General features: G+C 41.3%; 1 protein-coding gene across 4 annotated transcripts in view; it reads right to left on the reverse strand.

Annotated features, from left to right (window-relative positions):
• LOC137373618 (latent-transforming growth factor beta-binding protein 2-like) overlaps nucleotides 1-21,867 on the reverse strand; it is a 773,188-nt gene extending 751,321 nt beyond the window's left edge. For 3 of the 4 annotated variants that reach the window (XM_068038663.1, XM_068038661.1, XM_068038660.1), the window contains exon 1: nucleotides 21,009-21,867. In XM_068038663.1, the coding sequence (XP_067894764.1) occupies nucleotides 21,009-21,778 (770 nt within the window). In that variant the 5' untranslated portion in view covers nucleotides 21,779-21,867. The remainder of the gene's footprint in view (nucleotides 1-21,008) is intronic. The other variant, XM_068038664.1, reaches the window with a different exon arrangement.
• Nucleotides 21,868-23,157: the final 1,290 nt, after the last annotated feature.

Below are 23,157 nucleotides of genomic sequence, written 5' to 3' on the forward strand. Positions count from 1 at the left end.
AGTAAAGCCTTTGACAAGGTCCCGCATGGCAGACTTATACAAAAGGTGAAGTCACATGGGATCAGAGGGGAGCTGGCAAGATGGATACAGAACTGGCTCGGTCATAGAAGACAGAGGGTAGCAGTGGAAGGGTGCTTTTCTGAATGGAGGGATGTGACTAGTGGTGTTCCGCAGGGATCAGTGCTGGGACCTTTTCTGTTTGTAGTATATATAAATGATTTGGAGGAAAATGTAGCTGGTCTGATTAGTAAGTTTGCGGACGACACAAAGGTTGGTGGAGTTGCGGACAGTGATGAGGATTGTCAGAGGATACAGCAGAATATAGATCGGTTGGAGATTTGGGCGGAGAAATGGCAGATGGAGTTTAATTCGGACAAATGTAAGGTAATGCATTTTGGAAGGTCTAATGCAGGTGGGAAGTATACAGTAAATGGCAGAACCCTTAGGAGTATTGACAGGCAGAGAGATCGGGGCGTACAGGTCCACAGGTCACTGAAAGTGGCAACGCAGGTGGATAAGGTAGTCAAGAAGGCATACGGCATGCTTGCCTTCATCGGTCGGGGCATAGAGTATAGAAATTGGCAAGTCATGCTGCAGCTGTACAGAACCTTAGTTAGGCCACACTTAGAATATTGCGTGAAATTCTGGTCGCCACACTACCAGAAAGACGTGGAGGCTTTGGAGAGGGTACAGAAGAGGTTTACCAGGATGTTGCCTGGTCTGGAGGGCATTAGCTATGAGGAGAGGTTGGATAAACTCGGATTGTTTTCACTGGGACGACGGAGGTGGAGGGGCGACATGATAGATGTTTACAAAGTTATGAGCGGCATGGACAGAGTGGATAGTCAGAAGCTTTTTCCCAGGGTGGAAGAGTCAGTTACTAGGGGACATAGGTTTAAGGTGAGAGGGGCAAAGTTTGGAGGGGATGTGCGAGGCAAGTTCTTTACACAGAGGGTGGTGAGTGCCTGGAACTGTTGCCGGAGGAGGTGGTGGAAGCAGGTACCATAGAGACGTTTAAGAAGCATCTTGACAAATACATGAATAGGATGGGAATAGAGGGATACGGACCCCGGAAGTGCAGAAGGTTTTAGTTTAGGCAGGCATCAAGATCGGTGTAGGCTTGGAGGGCCGAATGGCCTGTTCCTGTGCTGTGCTGTGCTGTTCTTTGTTCTTTGATTGCTTAAGCCTCCAGGTGGAGCTGCAGAGTGAGAGTGAAAGTGAAACTAAGACAAACACACAGCTAGAAGCTTCCGCAGAATACTGGCTGCAATGAGAAGACATTGTACTGAAATCCTGTAAGAACTTTTAAGTTAAAGTCTTGTAAATAAACCAGTGGTTATTTAACATAAGTGTGATATCTGCATTGCTCTGAGTTAAATCAAATATTACAAAGTAAACCTAGTAACCCAGCATAAACATAACATACATATCTCTAGATATTAACAATATCAAAGGATATGGGGATAGTGTGGGAAAATGACTTTGAGGTAGAAGATCAGCCATGATCAAGTTGAAAGGTAGAGCAGGCTTGAAGTGCCAAATTGCCTACTGCTGCTCCTATTTTCTATGCTGCTATAGAGTGTTAACTAGATAAACCTTTGCACATTACCAGTAAAGAGCATGGAGAAGTCTCTGAATGCTTATTCAGCTCGGACCAATGGTTTGCAGGAATATCTGGAGCTAAGTAGGAAGAATCGCAGTGACAGGCCTACCCTTCCAGGTTCCTTTAATGAGCCAGACTAGCTGGTCAATCATTAACAGTGCCCTAGAGTACTATAAGCCTGTCTGGTTCATGTATCGTATTACCAAGTCTGCTAAAGGATTAACTTGGTTCTGAATTTCCATTGGCAGGGGTGGGACTTTCTGAAGCCACATCTCCCTTAAAGGGACCCTGCTGACAAAGTGCTTAAAACAGTAAAGGATATTCAATGGTTGCCTATTAAATACAAAATTCAAATAATTAATTCGTGGCAAAGTTGCAAGTTTAGTTGTGTTAGTCCCCTTCAAATGTGAGTTAGATTTTATATTCAACAGCTAAATATAAAGTATTCTACTTCTATTTCTCTTTTCATTTTGTCCCTTTTTGAAAGCTGTTTCCTCCACCCTTACACTTTTCCCCCTCACTATGTTACGTGCCAAGACAATAAGCCAGTGAATAGAATAAGCAGGGGAAACATTTACAGGTTTATCAGTCTAGTTTGACACTGCAGTGCAGGAACAAGAGAGTGTTACATGTTCATGGATTCCACACACTTCAATTAGATGTTCAATGAAGCTTCACCTATATTTTTTCAGTAGTTTGGACAGATGTTAAAAGTCACATGGCACTATTTGAAGAAGAGTACTGAGCTCTGTCAGTGCCTAGACCAACATTGCCTCCTCCATCAAATTAACAAAAATAAATTAACAGGTCATTCATCACATTACTGTCTGTGGGATCTTGTGTATGAAATGGCTGCTGCATCGGTGTATAAGAACAAACAATGCTACTGTATGTGAAACACCTTGGGATATACCCGAGTGATACAGCAGGGCATTATATAAATACAAGTGTTTTTCAAGTCTTTTTTCCAATTACATACTTGTGAGAATGTATGAAAGTGGACTGATTCAAGTCACCTGCGAGTTTTTTCTTCTCAGTGAAAAAGCACCAGTTCGTCACCGAAAGCTCATCTTATAGAAAAACAAAGACTGGTAATTCACAGCCTGGAGAGTCACAGGTACAAGGCTACATCTTACTTATTAGTAGTGTATCTTGTTGCATCACATTGTGCCACCATGTCCAACTCACATATTTTCAGGCAGGAACAGGTCACATTCCCAACAATACACAGTTTGCCGTGCATCGTTGCATCAGGGAGGTGACAAAGGCCCTGTACAGAAGGAGAGGGAACTTCATTGCCTTCTTGGTTACAAGAGAAAAGCAGAAGGAGTGAGCACATCATCCTCTTGGTTAGGATCTGGAGTGTGTGGTGGAGGCAGGTTCAATTGAGGCTTTCAAAAGGGAATTAGATAGTTTTCTGAGAGGGAAGAATGTGCAGGGTAACAGCGAGAAGTCAGGGGGATGTCACTAAGTGAATTGCTCAGAGAGCAGGTGCAGACACAAATGGCCTCCTTCTGTGCTTTAACAATTCTGTGATTCTGAAAATCCGCCACCACAAAACTATTCCATTACAACTTTATCCAAAACTTCCAATTGAACTATTCACCTTAGTGCATTCTCTTGGTGCTTGTCTTGCAGGTCCCTTTGCCTGGCCTAGCGCTCCGACATAGTACTACACCTGTGACTGCAGCTCCTGGACTTCAGGACCCGGCTTCAGCCTGCAACAACTCAGCTTGGGCAGCAATAGTCTAGGCTGGCTGACTGAAGGCCTCAACTGGGGCACTGGTGGAGTGGCAGTGTTGGGAACATGAATGCTGTCATCCTGAGAAAGGACAGCATGCTTGTGCTCTATGGAGCCACTGTCACTCCTCCAGGGTGACATCTCAGCAATCCTACAATTCTGCTGCAGCACAGATTGCAGGACTGCTACCAGAGCCCTCATACCACTTTGAGCACAGGTATCCATAGCCATGATGGCAGGAATCTATGCCTGTATGGTGACAAGCTAGGCTTGTATGACCATAAGTATGGATTTCATTATATCATTCTCAGCTTCCAATGTAGCACTCAGACATTTGATGGCTTGTGCCTATGCTGCAATTGAAGCTGAGACAACTGCCACCAGATGCCGCATCATTGCTGATTCCACTCGTGCTGTCATGGAGTTGGTCACTACTTACACGTTGTAAAGGATGGACTCCAAGTTCTGCACAGTCCTGTGCCAAGTTGGAGCTGGATGCCTCCATACTCCTTAGCAGTGACAGGAGGCTCCCTAGCAGATCTACCAGTGCACCAAACAAATCGGTGAGCATCCTCATTAGCATCATCTTTTATGCTACCCCATTGAAATCCTCATCTGAGTCATATGCTGCAGAACGTGTCTGTGACCTTGCCTTCCGGTGAGCTGGCACATGTGCTAGTTTTTCGTCCGGCCTTGCTCCAGCCCACTTGAGCCTGGTGACTCACCTCGTGAGGATCCCGACTCTATATTAACCTCCAAGTTACATGTAGTGCCTATCTGAGCTGGTGGCATCGAATGTCAGATCAATTGATGGTGCTTCTTCATCAGAGAGCTGATGTTGCTATTGTTTTTCACGGTGAGGCTGCACTGGCCGGCCAGGCAGCAAATCTTGGAGATCTAAAAGGGGAGGAGGGAAAAAAGGGTGGAAAGCAAGATAGCAGGATGAGTAAGGTGGAATTTGAGAAGGAGCATATACTGTCTTCCTGAATGTTCTCAGTGATAACGAATGCAACGGCCTCAGTCACAGCTGGCTCCATGATGCAGAGAGCCATTTCCTCCATCGGGCTCAGGAGATGCAAACGTGCCTGTCCCACAAAGGTTTTCTGCTGCTCCCTGCGATTATGCCCAACCTTGTTCTACCAGCAGGAAGAAAGTCAGTGAGTGTGTTGCAACTTGTTTGTGTGATGTGACTGCCATGGATGAATAGCTGGAAGTATGTGGAAGCTGCAAGAGGTGTTTGTGAAACTGGCCGCATAGGCAAGTGTGAGGGTGAGGTGGAGCATCTGAACGTTTGACATTAGTCCTGATTAGTCCTGGGGATGTGGTGCATTGAATCGTGTGATATTGGTGGAGCAGTGGGTAGGAGATGTTATTTGAAGATGTGTGCATTGACCTTGCCCACATGTGTGAGCTCATTGCTGGCACTGCAGCCGCATCCTCGGGGCCACACTCTGGGAATTAACCTCCATGCCCACTTGCTCCCATTCTTTTCACAGATTTTGCCTATAGGGCCTCCTGACCCCTGTGGATAATGGCCTCTTTCCTCCTTTTGACCACCATCACGAAGGCCTTCAGAACTGCATCCGAGAACCTGGGAGCCTTTTCTCTGCTCTGCTGCTCTGTTACCAGTCCTCTTCCTTCCAGTAAAGCCTTCCAGATACTGTTGCAGCAGTTGTAACCTGAGTGCACCTCCCCTTTAAAAGGGGCAGGCTGCCTTTAAGAAGTGCAGACTAGTTATACGTCATGCTAACCACGCATGCTGCTGGGACCCTGCTGAGCGTATAGCCATTCAACAGTGCGTTTTGCATTGGGGTGCCCATTACAACCATGTTGATGAGGAAGCAGCTCAAAGTTTATAAGCTACCTGCCTCAACGGGACCAGACATGAGATAATCACACATCGTGATCCCCATGCTAGATACCAGGTCTAATCGAATTTTTTTCCCTTATTAGCTGTTTAAAGGCAAGTTTTTCTTTCATTCAGTTGTGACAGTTACCAATTATAATGTAAAATGCAAATAGGTGAAGCAAGATACATTTTTAAAGATACCATCTTTGTGGCATTAGGCAGAAAATACACTCAAATTCATTTAAAAATATTGTTACTGATATTATAAGATGGAGAGGGAGGAGCTTGACAGCTTAGGAAGCTGAGCTCTTGACTCCCATTTATTAGGTTGCAAGCTCAATTCCTATGACAGCCTTTCATTGGCACTAGTTTGTCTCACTTGGGTAAATTCCATCAGTTCCTGTCTAAGATACTAATGAAACACATACACCAGACTTCCAGAGGGATAAGGAGGAGCAGGATTTATGACAGAAATATGGGCTGTAACAACTGTCTTCTATAAAATGCTGAAAAATAAAGCTTGTCTAGCAGTCACCTAGACAACATGCAGTGCCAGAAAATATACCTTCTAATTCTGTGACATGACTGGACATATAAATTTAAAGTTATCAAAGGGCCTTTTATTATTTTTTTTTTCATGATAAGTAAAAACAATATTACAAGTAGAATAACAGCAAGCATAACCTACAGGTAAGTGGCATAATATCTAAGTACGTAAACTTACTGCAGTTAATTTTAATCCACAGTGGGATTCAGGTGGGCAGCACCAGTGAAAATGGGCTTTCTGCCAATGAAAAATGTATGGTGCTTGGACGCTTGCTGGCTTCCAGGTAAATGGCAGCGAGGGAGTTTCAGGAGGGTTTGGCAATGGCGAAGGAATGGGGATGGGAGAGAACTGGGTAGGAGAAGCCACCACCTTCATTGTGAGGCTCAGTCTAGGCCTGCTGCTGCTCCTGGCTCCACAAAGGAAAAGTTGTAGACTTACCAGACGGCCTCTTCTGTCTTTAGACCAGCTGCAGACCTGCTTCTGCCTTGATGGAAAATCGCAGTTTTTCCTGCTCAAGTCTCAGTTAAAATTGCATCAGGGTCCTCTCAACATGATAAGGCCCCCAATTTACATAAAATTATGAGGTTCCCGCCTGTTTTAGTGATTAAGTAACCTTCTCGATTTTTCATTACTGACCCAGCTTCTGCCTTATTTTGTAGAGTTTATCTTTTTATTAATATTATGTATTTACAGATGAACAACAACTTGCATTTATATAGCACCTTTACTGTAGCAAAATGAGCCGAAGTCCCTTAACAAGAGATTTTAGCAATAAATATTTTTGATGCTGAGCTACAGAGGCAGATATCAAGACAGATGACAAAAGCTTGGTCAAAGAGGTGGACTTTAAGGAGAAGAGAGAGGCAGAGAGCTTTATAGAGGAAATTCTAAAGCTTAGGCCTAAAGCAGCTGAAAGTACAGCCACCAACGGTGGAGTGATTAAAATCAGGGATGCACGTGAGGCCAAAATTGTGCAGAGCACATCGAAGGCATGTAGGGCTGGAGGAGGTTACAGAGGTAAGATGGGGCAAGGCCATGGAGGGATTCAAAAACAAGGATCATCATTTCAGGGGTTCTCAATTGAGGGTCCAAAGTCCCCCAAAATGGTTTGCACAAAGATTTTAAGGGGTTACCAGTAGCTCCCTGTCTCCACTGCACGTTTAATGTAAATTTAATGCCAATCCTTAAGGTTACATCATCCAGGGCAGAGACTATTACATCCTAGTCCCAAGTCACCAATCAAATCAGATCTTTAGTTATGGGAGTACTGTATACAGTTTTGGTCTGCGTACTCAAGGAAGGATATACTTGCCTTAGACGGGGTGCAATGAAGGTACACTAGATTAATTCCTGGGATGAGAGGTGCGTCCTATGAGGAGAGATGGAGTAGAATGAACCTATACTGTCTGGAATTTATAAGAATGACAGGTGACCTCATCTTCCCTCTAGGGAAGAGTGATCATAGCATGCTAGAAATTCAAATTCAGTTTGAGGGCGAGAAACTAGTGTTCTGGAGTTAGACAAAGGTAACATAGGCATGAGGACAGATTTGGCCCTAGTGGACTGGGAAGGAAAACTAAAAGGTAGGGCAGTTGATGAGCAGTAGCAGATGTTTAAGGAGATATTCAATTCCTCCCAACTAAAATATATTCCAGAGAGGAAGAAAGATTCTAAGAGGGGGAAAAAGCATCCATGGCTAAGCAAGGAAGTTAAGGATAACATAAAGACAAAAACTAAGGCATACCATATTGCAAAGGCCAGTGGCAGGCTGGAAGATTGGGAAACTGTTAAAGATCAACAAAGGGTTACTAAAAAAGTAATAAAAAGAGCAAAGATAAATTATGAAAGAAAACTAGCACAAAATATAAAAATGGATAGCAAAAGCTTCTGTAAGTATATAAAAGATAAGAGAGTAGCGAAAGTGAATGTTGGTCCTTTGGAGGATGAGACTGGGGAGTTAATAAAGGGGAACACAGAAATGGCGGAGATACTAAGTCAGTATTTTGCTTCAGTTTTCACGGTGGAGGACACTAGTACCATTCCAATAGTAACAGGAAATGCAGAGGTTATAGAGAGGAACTTAGAAAAATCATCATCACTAGGGAAAAAGTACTGAGCAAACTATTGGGATTGATGGCAGACAAGTACCCAGGGCCTGATGGCCTACATCCTCGGGTCCTAAAGGAAGTGGCAGCGGAGATAGTGGATCCATTGGTTATAGTATTCCAAAATTCTCTGGATGCAGGAAAGGTTCCAGTGGATTGGAAAAAAGCTAATATAATGCCCTTATTCAAAAAGGGGGGGAGGCAGAAAGTAGGAAACTACAGACCAGTTAGTTTAACATCTGTCATTGGGAAATTGTTAGAATCCATTATGAAGGAAGTAATAACAGGACATTTAGAAAGTCAAAATGCAATCCATCAGAGTCAGCATGGTTTTATGAAGGGTAAATCGTGTTTGACTAATTTGCTAGAGTTCTTCGAAGATGTAACAAGCAAAGTGGATAATGGGGATCTTGTAGATGTAGTATATCTGGACTTCCAGAAGGCATTTGACATGGTGCTGCACAGAAGGTTAATACACAAGGTAAGATCACACGGGGTTAGGGACAATTTATTAGCTTGGAAAGAGGATTGGCTAACCAACAGAAAACAGAGAGTTGGGATAAATGGGTCTTTTTCTGGTTGACAAGATGTAACTAGTGGGGTGCCACAGGGTTCGGTCCTTGGGCCCCAACTATTTACAATATATATTAATGACTTGGATGCAGGGATAGAAGGTACTATAGCCAAATTTGCAGATGACACTAAAATAGGTGGGATAGTAAGTTGCAAGAAAGAAATAAGAAATTTACAAATGGATATGGATAGGTTAGGTGAATGGGCCAAAATTTGGCAGATGGAGTTTAACGTGGATAAGTGTGAAGTTATCCACTTTGGTCGGAAGAATGGAAAGGCAAATTATTATCTAAATGGAGAGAAACCTCAGAATGCTTTGGTGCAGAGGGATCCGGGTGTCCTTGTGCATAAATCGCAGAAAGCTAGTATTCAGGTACAGCGGGTAATGAGGAAGGCAAATGGAATTTTGGCATTTATTGCTAAAGGAATTTAGTTATTTATTTATTTGCTTAGTTAATTGTTTTTTTATTATTGAATTGGTTTATTTTAGTTTTATTCATTAATTAATTTATCTAGTTTAAGCTATTAATTTAGTACAGTAATAACAAGTTACAGCTTCCCAGCTTAGAGACCAAAAACTCACTAGCTACTGGAGGTAAACAATACAGAATAAATTCTTGACCTTAGCACTCTGTTAATGAAGCAAACTTTCATGACAACTTTTGTGTTCCTCATAGCACTCTTAAAGCCAGCATGCAGAAAAGATTTCCATCCTATCAGTCAGAGCTGGCTTTGAAGCTGGCCCCCATAAGCGTAAGGTTAGTCTTCAAGCCACTGTCACACAGTTCCTCTCCAATTACTGTGTGTGAACCAATCTCATCTAGTGCAATGACAGGAAAGCATTGGAATCATGCATCTAGGAAACCATTAATGGGGTGTTGAAGCTCAATATTAATCTGTTCCTTTTTGAAGTAAAAGCATCAAAACAACATAATACTGTGATGTGTTTTTCACACCCAATGTGCAGGCTGGGTTTAGGTGTCTGAAGCCACTGGATCCAGTGAATTCTGTCTAAATCTGATATACGATCAAACTTTTCCATTTATCACTTACAGCACACGAACAAACGACTTACTGCTACCACATGCTCCTGTGCTCCCCTTTTCCCCACCAAGAAGCATTTTTCCCCCAAGCTGCTGCTTCCTCCATATGCACAAATCTATTTAGTTATCTAACTGGTACGGGAGGTGAACAAATTTACTTCTTTTTTATTTCATCGCCACATGGCGAATAAAAAAAAATATTTATTGATCAGTCTATTTTTACTTCCTGCCCAGGAAGTAATCAAAAATAATTAGTTCATTGTCTATGAATAATATTGCTCAAACACTCTTTTCAAATCCTTTCATCATAAATGTGTACCCCCATCTCTTACTGCCACTCTGAAACTCCAAGTTTCAACAGCAAAACTTCTGAGCAATGCCATAGGACATATGCTGGCATATAAAATGTTGATACATGTCCATTGTTCTTGAGACATCACATGTTGCAGATGCAAATTTCTGTGTCACACTTATGAAAAAATACTAAATAAAAGCAAAAGCCGGTCTTCAATGTCAAGATATGTTGTATCACAAATGAACTCTAAATGACCCCATGATGCGGTATATTAGTAACTATTTACAGCATTATACCTTTCAGCATTAACAGGGCAGGCAAGGTTAACTGCAACTCCATCCATGTAGCTAAAGAGTACATTGCAAATTACAAGGTATACTACTCCTGCCTTGATAAAATATTGTATCCTTTAACCTGCTCTGAATAATGTTGTGGGAGATTCAGTAGTCTCATTAAAAATATGAATAACAAAGAGCGATTTTCAGACCTTGATATGACTTCAGAGCTTAGAGTTTCATTCACCTCTTTTATGATGTCAATTGAATCTTTCAATGTGATTCCCTGGGCCGAATTTTCAAAGCCCAATAGGGACAGCAATGGAGGCGGCAGGCCCTCAATTTTCCATCACCACGGCATGCTCCTGCCTCTGGGTCATTTTGGAACATATGGGTTTGGGGGTGAACTTAGGCCTATTAAAGGATTTATTAAGACCCCCTGCTGCCGCCGACTAGAATTTTCCAGTCGGCAGGCAGGATTGCCGTGGCAGCCAGAACACGGCCAATGAAATTATGGGGAGCCTGTGGCATATTGGTATTGTCACTGGACTAGTAACCCAGAGACCCAGACTTCTGTTCTGGGGACATTGGTTCGAATCCCACTATGACAGATGGTGAAATTTGAATTCAATTAATCTGGGAATTTAAAAAAAAGCAACTCTAATGGTGACCATGAAACTATTGTCGATTGTTGTAAAAGCCCATCTACTTCACTGATGCTCTTTAGGGAAAAGAAATCTGCTGTCCTTACCTGGTCTGGCCTATATGTGACTCCAGACCCACAACAATGTGGTTGACTCTTAAAATGCCCTCTGAAACGGCCTAGCATGTCACTCAGATCAAGGACGATTAGGGATGGGCAATAAATGCTAGCCTAACCAGCAAAGTCCACACCCACATCCCACAAACGAATATAAAACAAAATGAAAGGAAGTGGCCTCCCAGTGGCAGACTGGGGAGCCAGCTCTCCATATGGCTTGTTAAATGCACCCACCCCCACCACCACTGCTGTGACTAATATATGATATATGGTTATAGCTGCGGCCACAGGCCGTCCTGTGGAGAGGCTGCTATTGGCCCTCTAGCATAGGGATTCCACTTGCCATCCAATTAATTGATGTGATGTATTAGTAACTATTTACAGCATTATACCTTTCAGCATTAACAGGGCAGGCAAGGTTAAATGCAACTCAATCCATGTAGCTAAAGAGTACATTGCAAATTACAAGGTGTACTACTCCTGCCTTGATAAAATATTGTATCCTTTAACCTGCTCTGAATAATGTTGTGGGAGATTCAGTAGTCTTATTACTAAATAATATTTAGTAAAATCGCATCGGACATGTCACGACAAAGCCTTTCGGGGTTGTGATCCCTATGTCTGGGTCACAACCTGAGATCAAAAATTCAGCTCCCTGTGCCTAATATATTGTACCGAAATCCATTGTTTTTTCTGGATGCATGGTAAGTTACTAATTGAGCAGTCAAATTTGTAAGGAGAACTTCAGCAGACTACGAGGGAAGGCAAATATTTACACCATGTGTGATCTTGTCATTTCCATTAAATATTTTTCATATTTCATGGAAATGACTTCATCACACCACATTTTAATGACAGGAGCAATTTTCTTCTTTGAAAATTAATTTTTGGGTGAGTCTGACTTAACCATTGACAGACGTATGCAAAATGTGCAATGTTATTTTTTATATACCTGGCTGAATTTCCAGAGCATTTAAACCTCAGTCACATAATATGATGTACCCTGAAACAATACTAATACATTTTTTACAACATAGGCACTCACTTCAGTATGGCCAGTCAACCAATTTGAAATCAGATTTTACTACTGCAATGCTCTGAATGGGAATTTTGTAAATGTTCAAAGTTACAAAGCATGTATGGTTGAAATTCATTTCCACTAAATATTTTTCACATTTTATGGAAATGACTTCATCACATCACATTTTAATTACAGGAACTACTTTTCTCCTTTGAAAATCCATTTGAAGAAAATATTTCAAACGTGTTCAAATCTTCGTCACACAATAACAATTAACAATCGCAGTGCCTCCAGATGCACAAGAAGCGAATCACAAAGGAACATATCGTGCTCCCATCTTTTTTTTAAACCACTTTACCCAATTAAAGAGTGAGTCTCACCAGCTGGACTCCTTTTAAAAATCTCAAGTCATTATGATTAACGCCAAGGTGGTTTTTTTTTGCTTTGTCCATTTTGGTTGTTGATGGTGAACTCCTTAACCTACTTGTTTAAATTGGAATGCGTGATGTAAACAAAACATTGCAAATATCTATCGGATATGATTATGCCTTCCTTGTGGATCTGACTGTGACTCACTCACAAATTCAACAAGAATTGTCAGATCAATCTATTCATAGGCAGAAGTTGTATCCCTGTAGATCTTTATAAGGAACATTTTCTATTTCATCATTGCTTCTAACTTTATAGGGATAGTTTTGCTGCAGCTTTTAGATTTAGATGAGTGAGATTTTGGGCACAAGCTTCAAGAGGGACCAGTGGTTAATTTTCATAGTATCATGGTACATCACCAATTGGACTGTTAGATGCTCTACTTGCTGCTTCTGTTCTATAGTTCAATACCACAATTTAATTTAGCAAAGCAGTTTGAGGCAACAGCTGTTCAGCCATTAAACTTGTTTAGCTGTTGCCAAGCCCAGCCCCACTGTAGCTACTTTGATAGACAGCTTATCTGAATTTTTTGTTTGTGTTTGAATTAAACTTTTGTTGGATCTCAAAGTGCTGGCTGCTCAAGACAGATGGATGCTCAGTGCCTAGGTTACGTCTCGTGTCAGACATTGGATTCATATGCTAATTCAAATGAATCTGACATCTGTTTTACTACTGGGTCATGAAACAGCCTCATTTGTATTGAGCAGTGGTTTTCTGAACCAGTGGGTAGAAAAAAATAAACACAATTGTAGATTCATGTCTCCCAGGCACCCACCATTATCCCGCTTCATACCCCACTCCCATAGCTGGCTTGTTTTCCAGCACAGTGGATTGTACAATAATTCCCTTGTCTGCACTGAATAATGAACATTAAACAGAAAATAAAATGAAAAATGGGGTCTGTATCGAATGCAAAAAAAAAAATCATGGTATGAGGAAGGTAAGCCAAATGTGGTAGGGTGAGAGCAGACAAGGCATCAGCAACCACTTTTTTGGAGTGTGTGGGATTTGGCACCCTAGTCTACCTCCCAATTTATACTGGCAAGAGTCCATATTCTTCTGTATTGGCCTAGGCCTGCTTCCAAGGGCTGCATTGAGTTCTGGTTGAATTGGCATTTGGGAGTTCATTTAGTGTAGAATACAAAATGGAGATTGGAAATGCCAACATATTTATGAATTTGCCCTCTAAAGACTTAGCAAGATGTGACAGTAAGACTGAGATTTCTCTTCATAGCTGAGACCAGGAAGACCTACATAGCTGAGATTATCTCTATAGCTAAGAATGGGTATGATTTTAGTACTATATGCAGCTAATGTTGTCAGGCAAGCTAATGGGAAACAGATAATGAAACTGAAGATTTTATACCCTTTTTGCATTGAAGTGCTATTTTTAGTTGAAATTGTCTTTATTCAAACTGAATTTATTATTTCCAGTTCATCCAACATTTGCACTAGAATTAATCTGGAAAAGTCTAGAGCAAATCGGTTAAATTGTGTTTATTGAGACCATGGAGACTCTGGTCTCCACCATTTCTTGCAGCTTACTAAGCTTGAAGGAAAGCAATTATAGGGGCTTCCAAGATGTCAAAGCACACCTATGGGTCTGCTCTCCTGCAAACTAATGGGAGTGCTAAGGCACCACCTTATGCAAGATGGTTGTATCACCATGGGAAAGATACATGATGCTTCTCTCAGTATAGCAGCTGTCTTACTCCCCACCACTACCTCAACCAGTGCTAGCCCTGGTGCTGCAAAGCCAGATGACCAGTCCACCCCTGAAGCACCAGTCTGTAGCCAGGCATTCTTACACTTAAGGCCACTACCTTCCCAAGATCCCTCACTCGAGACCCGGCAACTTTTGCATCCCAAACTGTTGCCACTTGGGGAGCTATTTGTAGGAGAACTAGAGTTAGTAAAAGAGAACTTATGATGGGCACTAGGGGATTATACCAGTGTGAACAGTAGTTAATAGCACATATAAAGCAAAATTACATTTTAGGAACATAGGAGCAGGACTAGGCCATTCAGCCTGTCAAGCCTGCTCCACCATTCAATTAGATCATGGCTGATCATCTACCGCAATGCTACTTTCCTGCGCTATCCCCATATCCCTCAATCTCATTAGTATCCAGATAGCTATCGATTTCTGTCTTGAATAGACTCAATGACTGAGCTGCCACAGCCCTCTGGGGTGGAGAATTCCAAAGATTCCACTGAGTGAAGAAATTCCTCCTCATTTCAGTCTTAAATGGCCTGCTCCTTATTCTAAGACTGTGACCCCTGATTCTCGACTCACCAAACAGGAGAAACATCCTATCTACATCTGCCCTGTCTGCCCTGTGTGAATTTTGTAAGTTTCAATGAAATCACCTCTCATTCTTGGAAACTCTAGAGAATACAGGCCCAGTTGCTTCAATTTCTCATCATAAGGAAATCCCGCCATTCCAGGGATTAGTCTGGTGAACCCCCGTTGCACTCCTTCTATGGCAAGTATATCCTTCCTTAGATGAGAAGACCAAAACTTTATACAATACTCCAAGTGCAGTCTCACCAAGGCTCTATACAATTACAGTAAGACTTATTTATTCCTGTACTCAAAACCCCTTGCGATGAAGACCAACATACCATATGCCTTCCTAATTGCTTGCTGCACGTGCAGGTTAGCTTTAAGTGACTCATGAACAAGGACACACAGATCCCTTTGGATATCAACACTTCCCAACCTTTTATCATTTAAGAAATACTCTGTCTTTCTGGTTTTTTTCTACCAAGGTGGATAGTTTCACACGTATTCACATTATATTCCATCTGCCATGTTCTTGCCCATTCCCTTAGCCTGTCCAAGTCCCCTTGAAGTCTCCTTGCATCCTCCTCACAACTTACATTCCCACCTAGTTTTGTGGAATCAGCAAATCTGGAAATGTTACACTTTGTCCCCACCTCCAAATCAATTATATAGATTGTAAACAGCTGTGACCCCAGCACTGATCCTTACAGTACCCCACTAGTAACAGCCTGCCATCTTGAGAATGACCCTTTTATTCCTACTCTCTGTTTTCTGACTGTTAACCAATTCTCAATCCATACCAGTATATTACCCCCAATCTCATGTGATCTAATTTTGTTTCCTAATCTCCTGTGTGGGACATTATTTTTTTAAAAGCCTTCTGAAAATCCAAATATACCACATCCACTGGTTTTTCTTTATCAATGCTACAAGTAACGTCCTCAAAAAGCTCCAGCAGGTTTGTCAAACATGTTTTTCTTTTCATAAATCCATGTTGATTCTGCTCAATCATATCATTATTTTCTAATTGTCTAGTTATCACATCCTTTGTAATAGATTCTAACATTTTCCCTACTGCTGACATCAAACTAACAGGTCTGTAGTTCCCCATTTTCTCTTTCCCTCCTTTCTTAAATAGTAGGGTTACATTTGCTACTGTCCAGTCTGCAGGAACCTTTCTGGAATCAATAGAATTTTGAAAGATAACCACTGCTGCATCCATTATCTCTATAGCCACCTCCTTCAAAACTCTGGACTGTAGCTCATCTGGTCCATGGGATTTATCAACCTTCAATTCAGTTTTTTTTTGTGTACAATCTCTTTATTAATACTAATTTCATTCAGTTATTCTTTTTCACAAGCCCCTTGGTTCCGTGTTATTTCTGGGCTATTTTCTGTGTCTTCCTCCGTGAAGACAGCCACAAAGTAATTGTTTAGTTTCTCCGCCATTTCCCGATTCTCCATTATAAATTCTCCTGTCTCCATCTGTAATGGACCCATATTTGCTAACCAGCTCCTTGGACTCTAGTCTGTTCCTCCTCCTCCTCTTCCAGACATGATGGCAATGCCAAACCCATTGAAACCAATCAAAAGTATATCAGAAGCCCCTGGATAAAATCTTCTGCTGACATGTCAAATTACTTTTAATAAAAATTACTGTCAGTTCCAGCAGCAAAACTCCCAAAAAGCTCAAAACAGCACACTAGCTGTTCAAATGAACCAACCAGTGATTTACCTGAAACCGCTGATGATACCTTTTATCGTTGGCAATGGCTGCCCACATTCATGATGCCTGTGACTGATAGAATTGACAGATAGAATGTCAGAGCTGTTGAAAGGGGCATTTGGATCCTAAAACAAGCACAGGACCAAACTAGCAAGCTTAAATGGACGCCTGCCAATCTCAGGTGAACGCGCTGGACGCCTAAAGGAAGAAACGATTAAAGGTAATGGTGGGTGAAATCTGTGCAAGAAACCAACAACGAGATCATTTTTGGAGCTCTCCAGTTGAATGTTCCTGCCCCATAATGTTGACGCCGAATCCTTTGGATATCAAAACAAGATGGCTTTTTTTCTGATAGTGAAGCTAGCATTTAACCCCATGTTATAGTTTATTTTTCATACTTGCAGAACAGTGCAAGGAATCAAGGACTGAACAACAGTCTGACAGGCTATGACGTGCTTTCCCTTTGCAATAGCTGTAACTGTCCTTATACCAGTTGAAAGGGTCTTATGGCCCACCCAACCCAACCCATATAGTGAGGTGGGGAGAGCCTTATCCATTGGATGTAAACCCCAATTTCAAAGCCAGAACTCTGGTCTCCACCAGCTGGGAGTGAACCCTGTACTTCTTGAGCCAGAAACATGACTGCTACCCTAAAGCCAGCAACTCCCTCCCCCATATTATGATGATAGAAAGTAACCATACCAAGATATAGAGACAAAGATGCTTCTTTATTGTTACATAATTTATGTGTGTCAGTAGTGATTTTTGAATATTTTTAACTATTGTCTTTCATGCCCATATATATTCTGTGCTGCTACTTTGAAATAGGATTTAATCCTTACTTTTGTGCACTTATTTAAATTGGGAAAATTCTTCCAAACCTCTAAAATAGACTGTGAGTAGTTAACTCTTCTAATGATATGCAGCTATGCCCTCCAACATTATTTATATATTTGGGGGCTGTACTCCCCACAAAGATCTGTTCATGTTTGTCCATAATAGAGCTTATTAGCATCCCTATGATTCAAACACCAAATATAACTTTCTGAAATTGCCATTGTGCATTCAACAGATTTATACTAATTAAGTTGTTCATTAGCTCCTTGAATACCATTAAAGGATCAATTGTCTACTGTTGTATAGCTGTGAAAAAAGTTGAATTCTCAGGAAATTGCAGATTTTAAATCCTGCCTCCTGTGCTTTTTTGGGAAAATGCAAATTAAGACAACAAATAAAAAATTCCCCTTTTTTGAGAAAGAAATGGATAACCTACCAATTTGCTATTAATTAAAAGTGGGGAGGGAAGGGAGTTACATATATTGCACAGCCCGAAATTATTCCATTGGAACCTGTTCTTTTAGCAATCCATTGGTGGCAGCAGAAATGTGAACCATCTAATTAACAAATTGATCTACTCCTTTCTACAGAAACACTCGATTCTCTCGTATGGAAAACTTCCCTTTTAGACCTTACCTGACCTACTTTTAACATAACATACTTTTTGATAAGGTACAGGGAAATTATTTTGTTTTTTTTTGTGGTGGTTGGAGTGACTTTTTATGCCCTATGTGAAATATGTAAGTGTTAAGGAAAGAAATACATCAAACAGTCTCAAATCGGGACATATGTAGAATTAAGCTCTCTCCATTATGCAACAATGTGCCAACAGCCAACATTTCCTCTTGCATGTCTTTTGCACCTGTCCCTTAGCCTGGTCATATTGAACCACGATGCTGTGAGAGGCCAGATCCATCACATCACACACAACACATTGCATTGTATCCTGTGGACGTCCTGTGGACATCCTACTGTACTTTTAATTGACCTCCTGTTGTTCTCGGTACACCATTGCCTTCCAGGCATTGCAGACATGTGCTTCAAATATGTGACTGCTACAAACTTGTACTTTAGCTTGTTATTGTCGCAATATTGCTCTCTGCTGGAAGGCATAGAACTGTTGATTGCTTTTAGTATTTTGTGTTTGTGCTTCTGCCTATTTTCTTTTCACCCTTGCCTGTTGTAACTGTCAATATTTCATTGAAAATATCAAAAATAAAAAGGAAGGCCTACTCTCTTTTAAAATTCCACAGGAATCAATAGAGGAAGATTTTGTAGATTGGCATTGGTCACAAAATCTACCAAAATATTCATAGGTATTTTTCACATTCCAGGAATCACATCTTTGGAACAATGTCGACGCATTCTTATAAAAATTACAGCTAAATCAATGACTGCTACTGTTTTGGATTTAGCCTTTTGAAATTTTTAACAGTTCTTTCCTCCAAGATAATGTCATTAAAAACTAAACATGACAGGGGTCTTTAAAGTACATACAATTTAGTTGTTTGACTTTAAAGAGAAACATGGAAAAATGGTGGGGAATGTTTATAATTAAACGTTGCCACAAACTGGATCCAAACTGTCAAGTTCCATTTTATTTGCAGCCACTCTTGTTTCTATCACGCTTATAAAAGAAAGTAAACACCAGTCTAATCATTTCAATGAGTTTGCAATCGGTCTCAAAAAGTCTCAATGTTGGCACTGGTCTGACCTTGGCAATGAAGAAACTCGCTACTACTCCATGACCTTGGATAGATATAGATTCTCTGTGTGCGCGCGCGTGCATATTTTTTTCAGCGCGCGTCCCGAAAGAAAAATCTTTTGTTGGTTGTTTTTTTTTAAATTTTGTGAGAAGCAACAAGGGCCGTTTGAAACAAGACACTGTGAGGCTTAAGTGATCTCTGTGGGATTGAACTGATCTCCCTCCTCTTTTGATCTTAAAATCTGAAAGAACTTGAGGAAAGTTAAAAGTACAACATGTTACACAGCGCCACGCTGCAAAACCATCCAAAAAAGACCACAACCCCATACAACCAACTCAGCGACAACAAACATGTCTGAGTGAAGCAATACAGTGTGTTCCATTTGTTTTAAAAATGCTATTTAGTCGTAATCTCTCTTTGCTTATTCAGGATATGTTTTACTTGGAGTAATTGCGACCTGCCGTTTCTCCCTTCCCAAGAACTTGTTATTAAGGGGATGCACTTTCACTATTTATCATCGGTGTTTTGAAAGTTGTCACTAGCCAAAGTGCGAGGGCAGGAAAAGGCTAATTTTGAATTAAAGCTAATGTTCTTTCTACAGAAATGAGGGAAATGTTCACCCTACCCCACCCCCTCCCTCCCTCGCAAGTTTGCTTGTTGGCGCCGTCGGTTTTTAAGAGCATGAAGTCATTAAAGCCGAGGTTTGTGATTTCATTCTGGAGCAGCTCATTAAAACAGGGTCCCTTTCTCTACCCTGGAGCCAAACAGTGCACAGCAGCACGAGTCGGGATATCGTTATCTTGCTGATATCACTTAGTGGAGAAGTATGAATCTCTTATACTTTGACCAAATGAACGAGTACAAAGCAATTGCCTCAAAAAAGGACAACATATTTGAACTACATTTAATAAAAACAGAAAGTTTGTCTTGTGTTAAAGATTTGAGGTTTAGAAAAATACATTCTCAAGACAATGTGTTTTCGTATTTACGTGCATATGTAACACATGTAACAATCTATACATTCCTGCACAAAATACCCATCGGCGTTCTGATCCTGCCTCATCACAAGCTACACGACCGAAAAGTGATTTAAAACGATTGACGAGCAGCCCTCATGTTATGACTTATTCTTGTCTGTGATTATAAGTACGATGCAAATACGAGCAACTTTAACAAAGTCCTTTACTGTGCTTCAGCGAACCCAGACATGTATTTGTAATCCATCTGAGTTAAAAATGTGAATCGCTTTCTTCTTACACGCGGTACAATTTTTAACTCCTAAACTGCCATAAAATAGTCCTTGATTCGCGAGTTCATGTGGAGGGAATGGACACAACAAACCCAGCACTCCTCAGGGAGACCGCAGTCAGAAGGTGGGAGTGATTTAGTTCAAGGTATCGACTCTAAATTTGTTTACCGATGTTTTGAGAAATTAGCTCATTCTAAATTCATGTTTAAACACGGTCTCTCGGAATATTGAAAGCTGAACATACCTATAGCATTCTATATCAGCTCTCTGGGACTTTGGAATGTTTATCTATTGTTAAGACAGAATGAAAAAGAAATACACGTGGAGAAATGTTCTGCACCATATGGTTGTGCCACCTGTAAACCAGGATGAGACACTCGGTGCAAGTTGAAACTACAGGGAAATAAATTTGAATAGACAGCGCGGGAAGGTGCAGAAATTCGAAAACAGGATTATGGAAAGACTGGCTAATATCGAGTGAGAAGATATCTGAAGATAACATGATTTTTTAGGTTTAATTTATATCGAAGATAATTTTCAAAATAGCTGCAAGATTATTGTCTTATGAAATATTGCAACAATTCGAAGATCCACTGTTGCCTTAATACTCATTATTTCACTATCCACACGGTTAAAATTAATATAGTAATATAAAAGCAAAATACTGCAGATGCTGGAAATCTGAAATAAAAACAAGAAATGCTGGAAATACTCAGCAGGTCTGGCAGCATCTGTGGAAAGAGCAGCAGAGTTAACCTTTCAGGTCAGTGACCCTTCATCAGAACTGATATATATTATATTAAATTATGTTTTATATATATTGTTATATTATGGTATATATTATATTAAAATTATATAGTATCTTATTCTGAGACACTACGCGTTGCCTTTTCGGAGTATGGTGACTATTGTTATGTATGCAAAATATACACAGTATTTTATTCAGATATTCTGATTCTCACCCTATCAGTCTCCTGATCGGTGTTCGTTTCCCCGGATTTTGGCTGGCCATCTGCCTGCTCCTCAACTGGGAAGAACTCGCCGTTAGCCGGGTTCTCAATGCACCTGAAGACAAGAAGCTAGTCCGGACAGGTGAAACTTTGCTGCCGCGAGTGGAAACGGGATTCTTCTCTTGGGATGAAACAGACCTACCGCCAGCGTCGGAAATAAAACCACTATTTTTTTCGGATGAAACGGCGTATCTCTGCCATGCCGGGGTACGGCTGCTAGCCTGGGCTGTCCCGTGATGTATCCGACTGCTTTCCCGGGATGATACAGCGCTAATCCGGGATGTAATAGGACGACTTATCCTGGCTGAGGCAGGATTGACTCTCCGGGATGCGACGGGGCCAACATTCGGCCGGCTTGATGCTGCTCTCGAAACTCCGGCTAAATTCTGTCCATTTACCCGGGCAAGGCCAGTGTTGTTTTCTCGGGAATCGGGAGCTCCGCTATCGCCAGGTGACGCTTGCCTATCTGTCCGAGATAAAACGGAAATGTTAGCATCGACTGGCACCCGAAATGAAGAGGGATTTCTCCGGCCGCTCAGTGTAGTTCTATGGGCTGCCAATCTCGTCCTGGTCGCAGTCAGGTTGGAGACCCCGTGCCCAGTTCTGAGAGCGGAAATCTGTGCAGACCTCCCGCTAAAACCCATCTGAGATTCACTTGGTACAACAAAGCTCCCCAAAACCACCAAGACGGGGATGCAAATCCATAAACGACTGCACTCCATCTTTTACACCAGATGATTTCGCTTTCTTTGTAATAACCGATTTCCAGTTAGTCTTGGGGCTGTAAATCCTGTTATAAAATTCCAAGAAGTTCTTGCGCAAAACACAAAATAAAACTTTTTGGAAAACTCCAATGAAAACCTTTTCTTTTTGGTCTCTTTAATATAAAAAAGCACTTCCCAAGTCGCTCCACATCCACCTTTAGAAGTTTGCCGACTCTGGTAGATTCTGGTGCATGTGGGTGACTGTCAGGCTCCCAGTCAGTAACTGTGGTTGAAAAAAATAATCAGCTTCTGGCTTAGAGTTTTTAAAGGAACTCTGGCTTTCCTTTCGGATTCCTACTGAAACATGCATTACGTACAGAGGACGCTCTCGCCCACTCTCAATGAACTGTGACGTAAGGACAAAACCTAATTTAGTATCCAGGGAAAGTTATTTTTTAATATATGCTTGGAACACCCTGCTTCTGTGACAGGACGGGGCACGGAGGAGGTGTCTTCACAGCAAGAGAATCAACACCAATAGAGAAAGATCAGAGAAAGCGTTGAACCTCACCTATCCTGCAATAGGTTGAATATGCATCAAAGTGCACATGTACATTCGTATATAATCCTGTGTTCCCGTAATCGGATGTTTAGGTCCTAAATGACAGATTTATATTATACAATTCGCACTATCTTTTAAGACGGACAATATTCCACTTAAATATATATATATTAGAGGCAGGTTCCAATTGAAGGGTTGACCTTGCGGCGAAGAAACCGCAAAGTGAGGGATGACCCGACTGCCAGGCTCGTTTCTTGAGGTTTTTTTTTAAGTGCCCCTAATTTGAGATCAAGAGCTCCTCGCAGGGAACGGGACAAGTTGCTAGCGCTTACATTTTAAACAAATAAAACTGAAAACAATCTTTCGCAAAGTGACAAGTTAAGTATTTATTTATATCGTCAGATATAAAGTTTGAGGTCAAATTCATCCATAAAGTTGGGTTTATTTATTTACAACTGCTGAGGCTAGAAGTAGTATTTTGTTTCTTTCCACCCTGTTTTTTTTTAATCGAATGATGTTTCCTCCAGGCGCTGGCAATCACTTCGATTTCCCCTTCAGATAAATCCAAACACGGAGGTGCCGCTTTAAAGGGATGCAGCAAGTTATCAGGAAAAAAAATCAGGGCGAGTTGGTGCTGCATAGACGTTCAAAGCAGTTAACCAATTTGGGATTGCAGTTCGGAACCCGCCGCCACCGATCCGGGCACACTGTTCTTTCTTCACACCCAGTGGAAATGTTCCAAAACCACTTTCATTGGCTTTGCCAGTTAGAGTCACAGATTTGGCACCTGCAGCAAGCAAGAAAATGATATAATCTCTCCCCGTAACTCTCCTTC

This window comes from Heterodontus francisci, chromosome 9 (assembly GCF_036365525.1).
Source record: "Heterodontus francisci isolate sHetFra1 chromosome 9, sHetFra1.hap1, whole genome shotgun sequence".
NCBI classification, from domain to species: Eukaryota; Metazoa; Chordata; class Chondrichthyes; order Heterodontiformes; family Heterodontidae; genus Heterodontus; species Heterodontus francisci.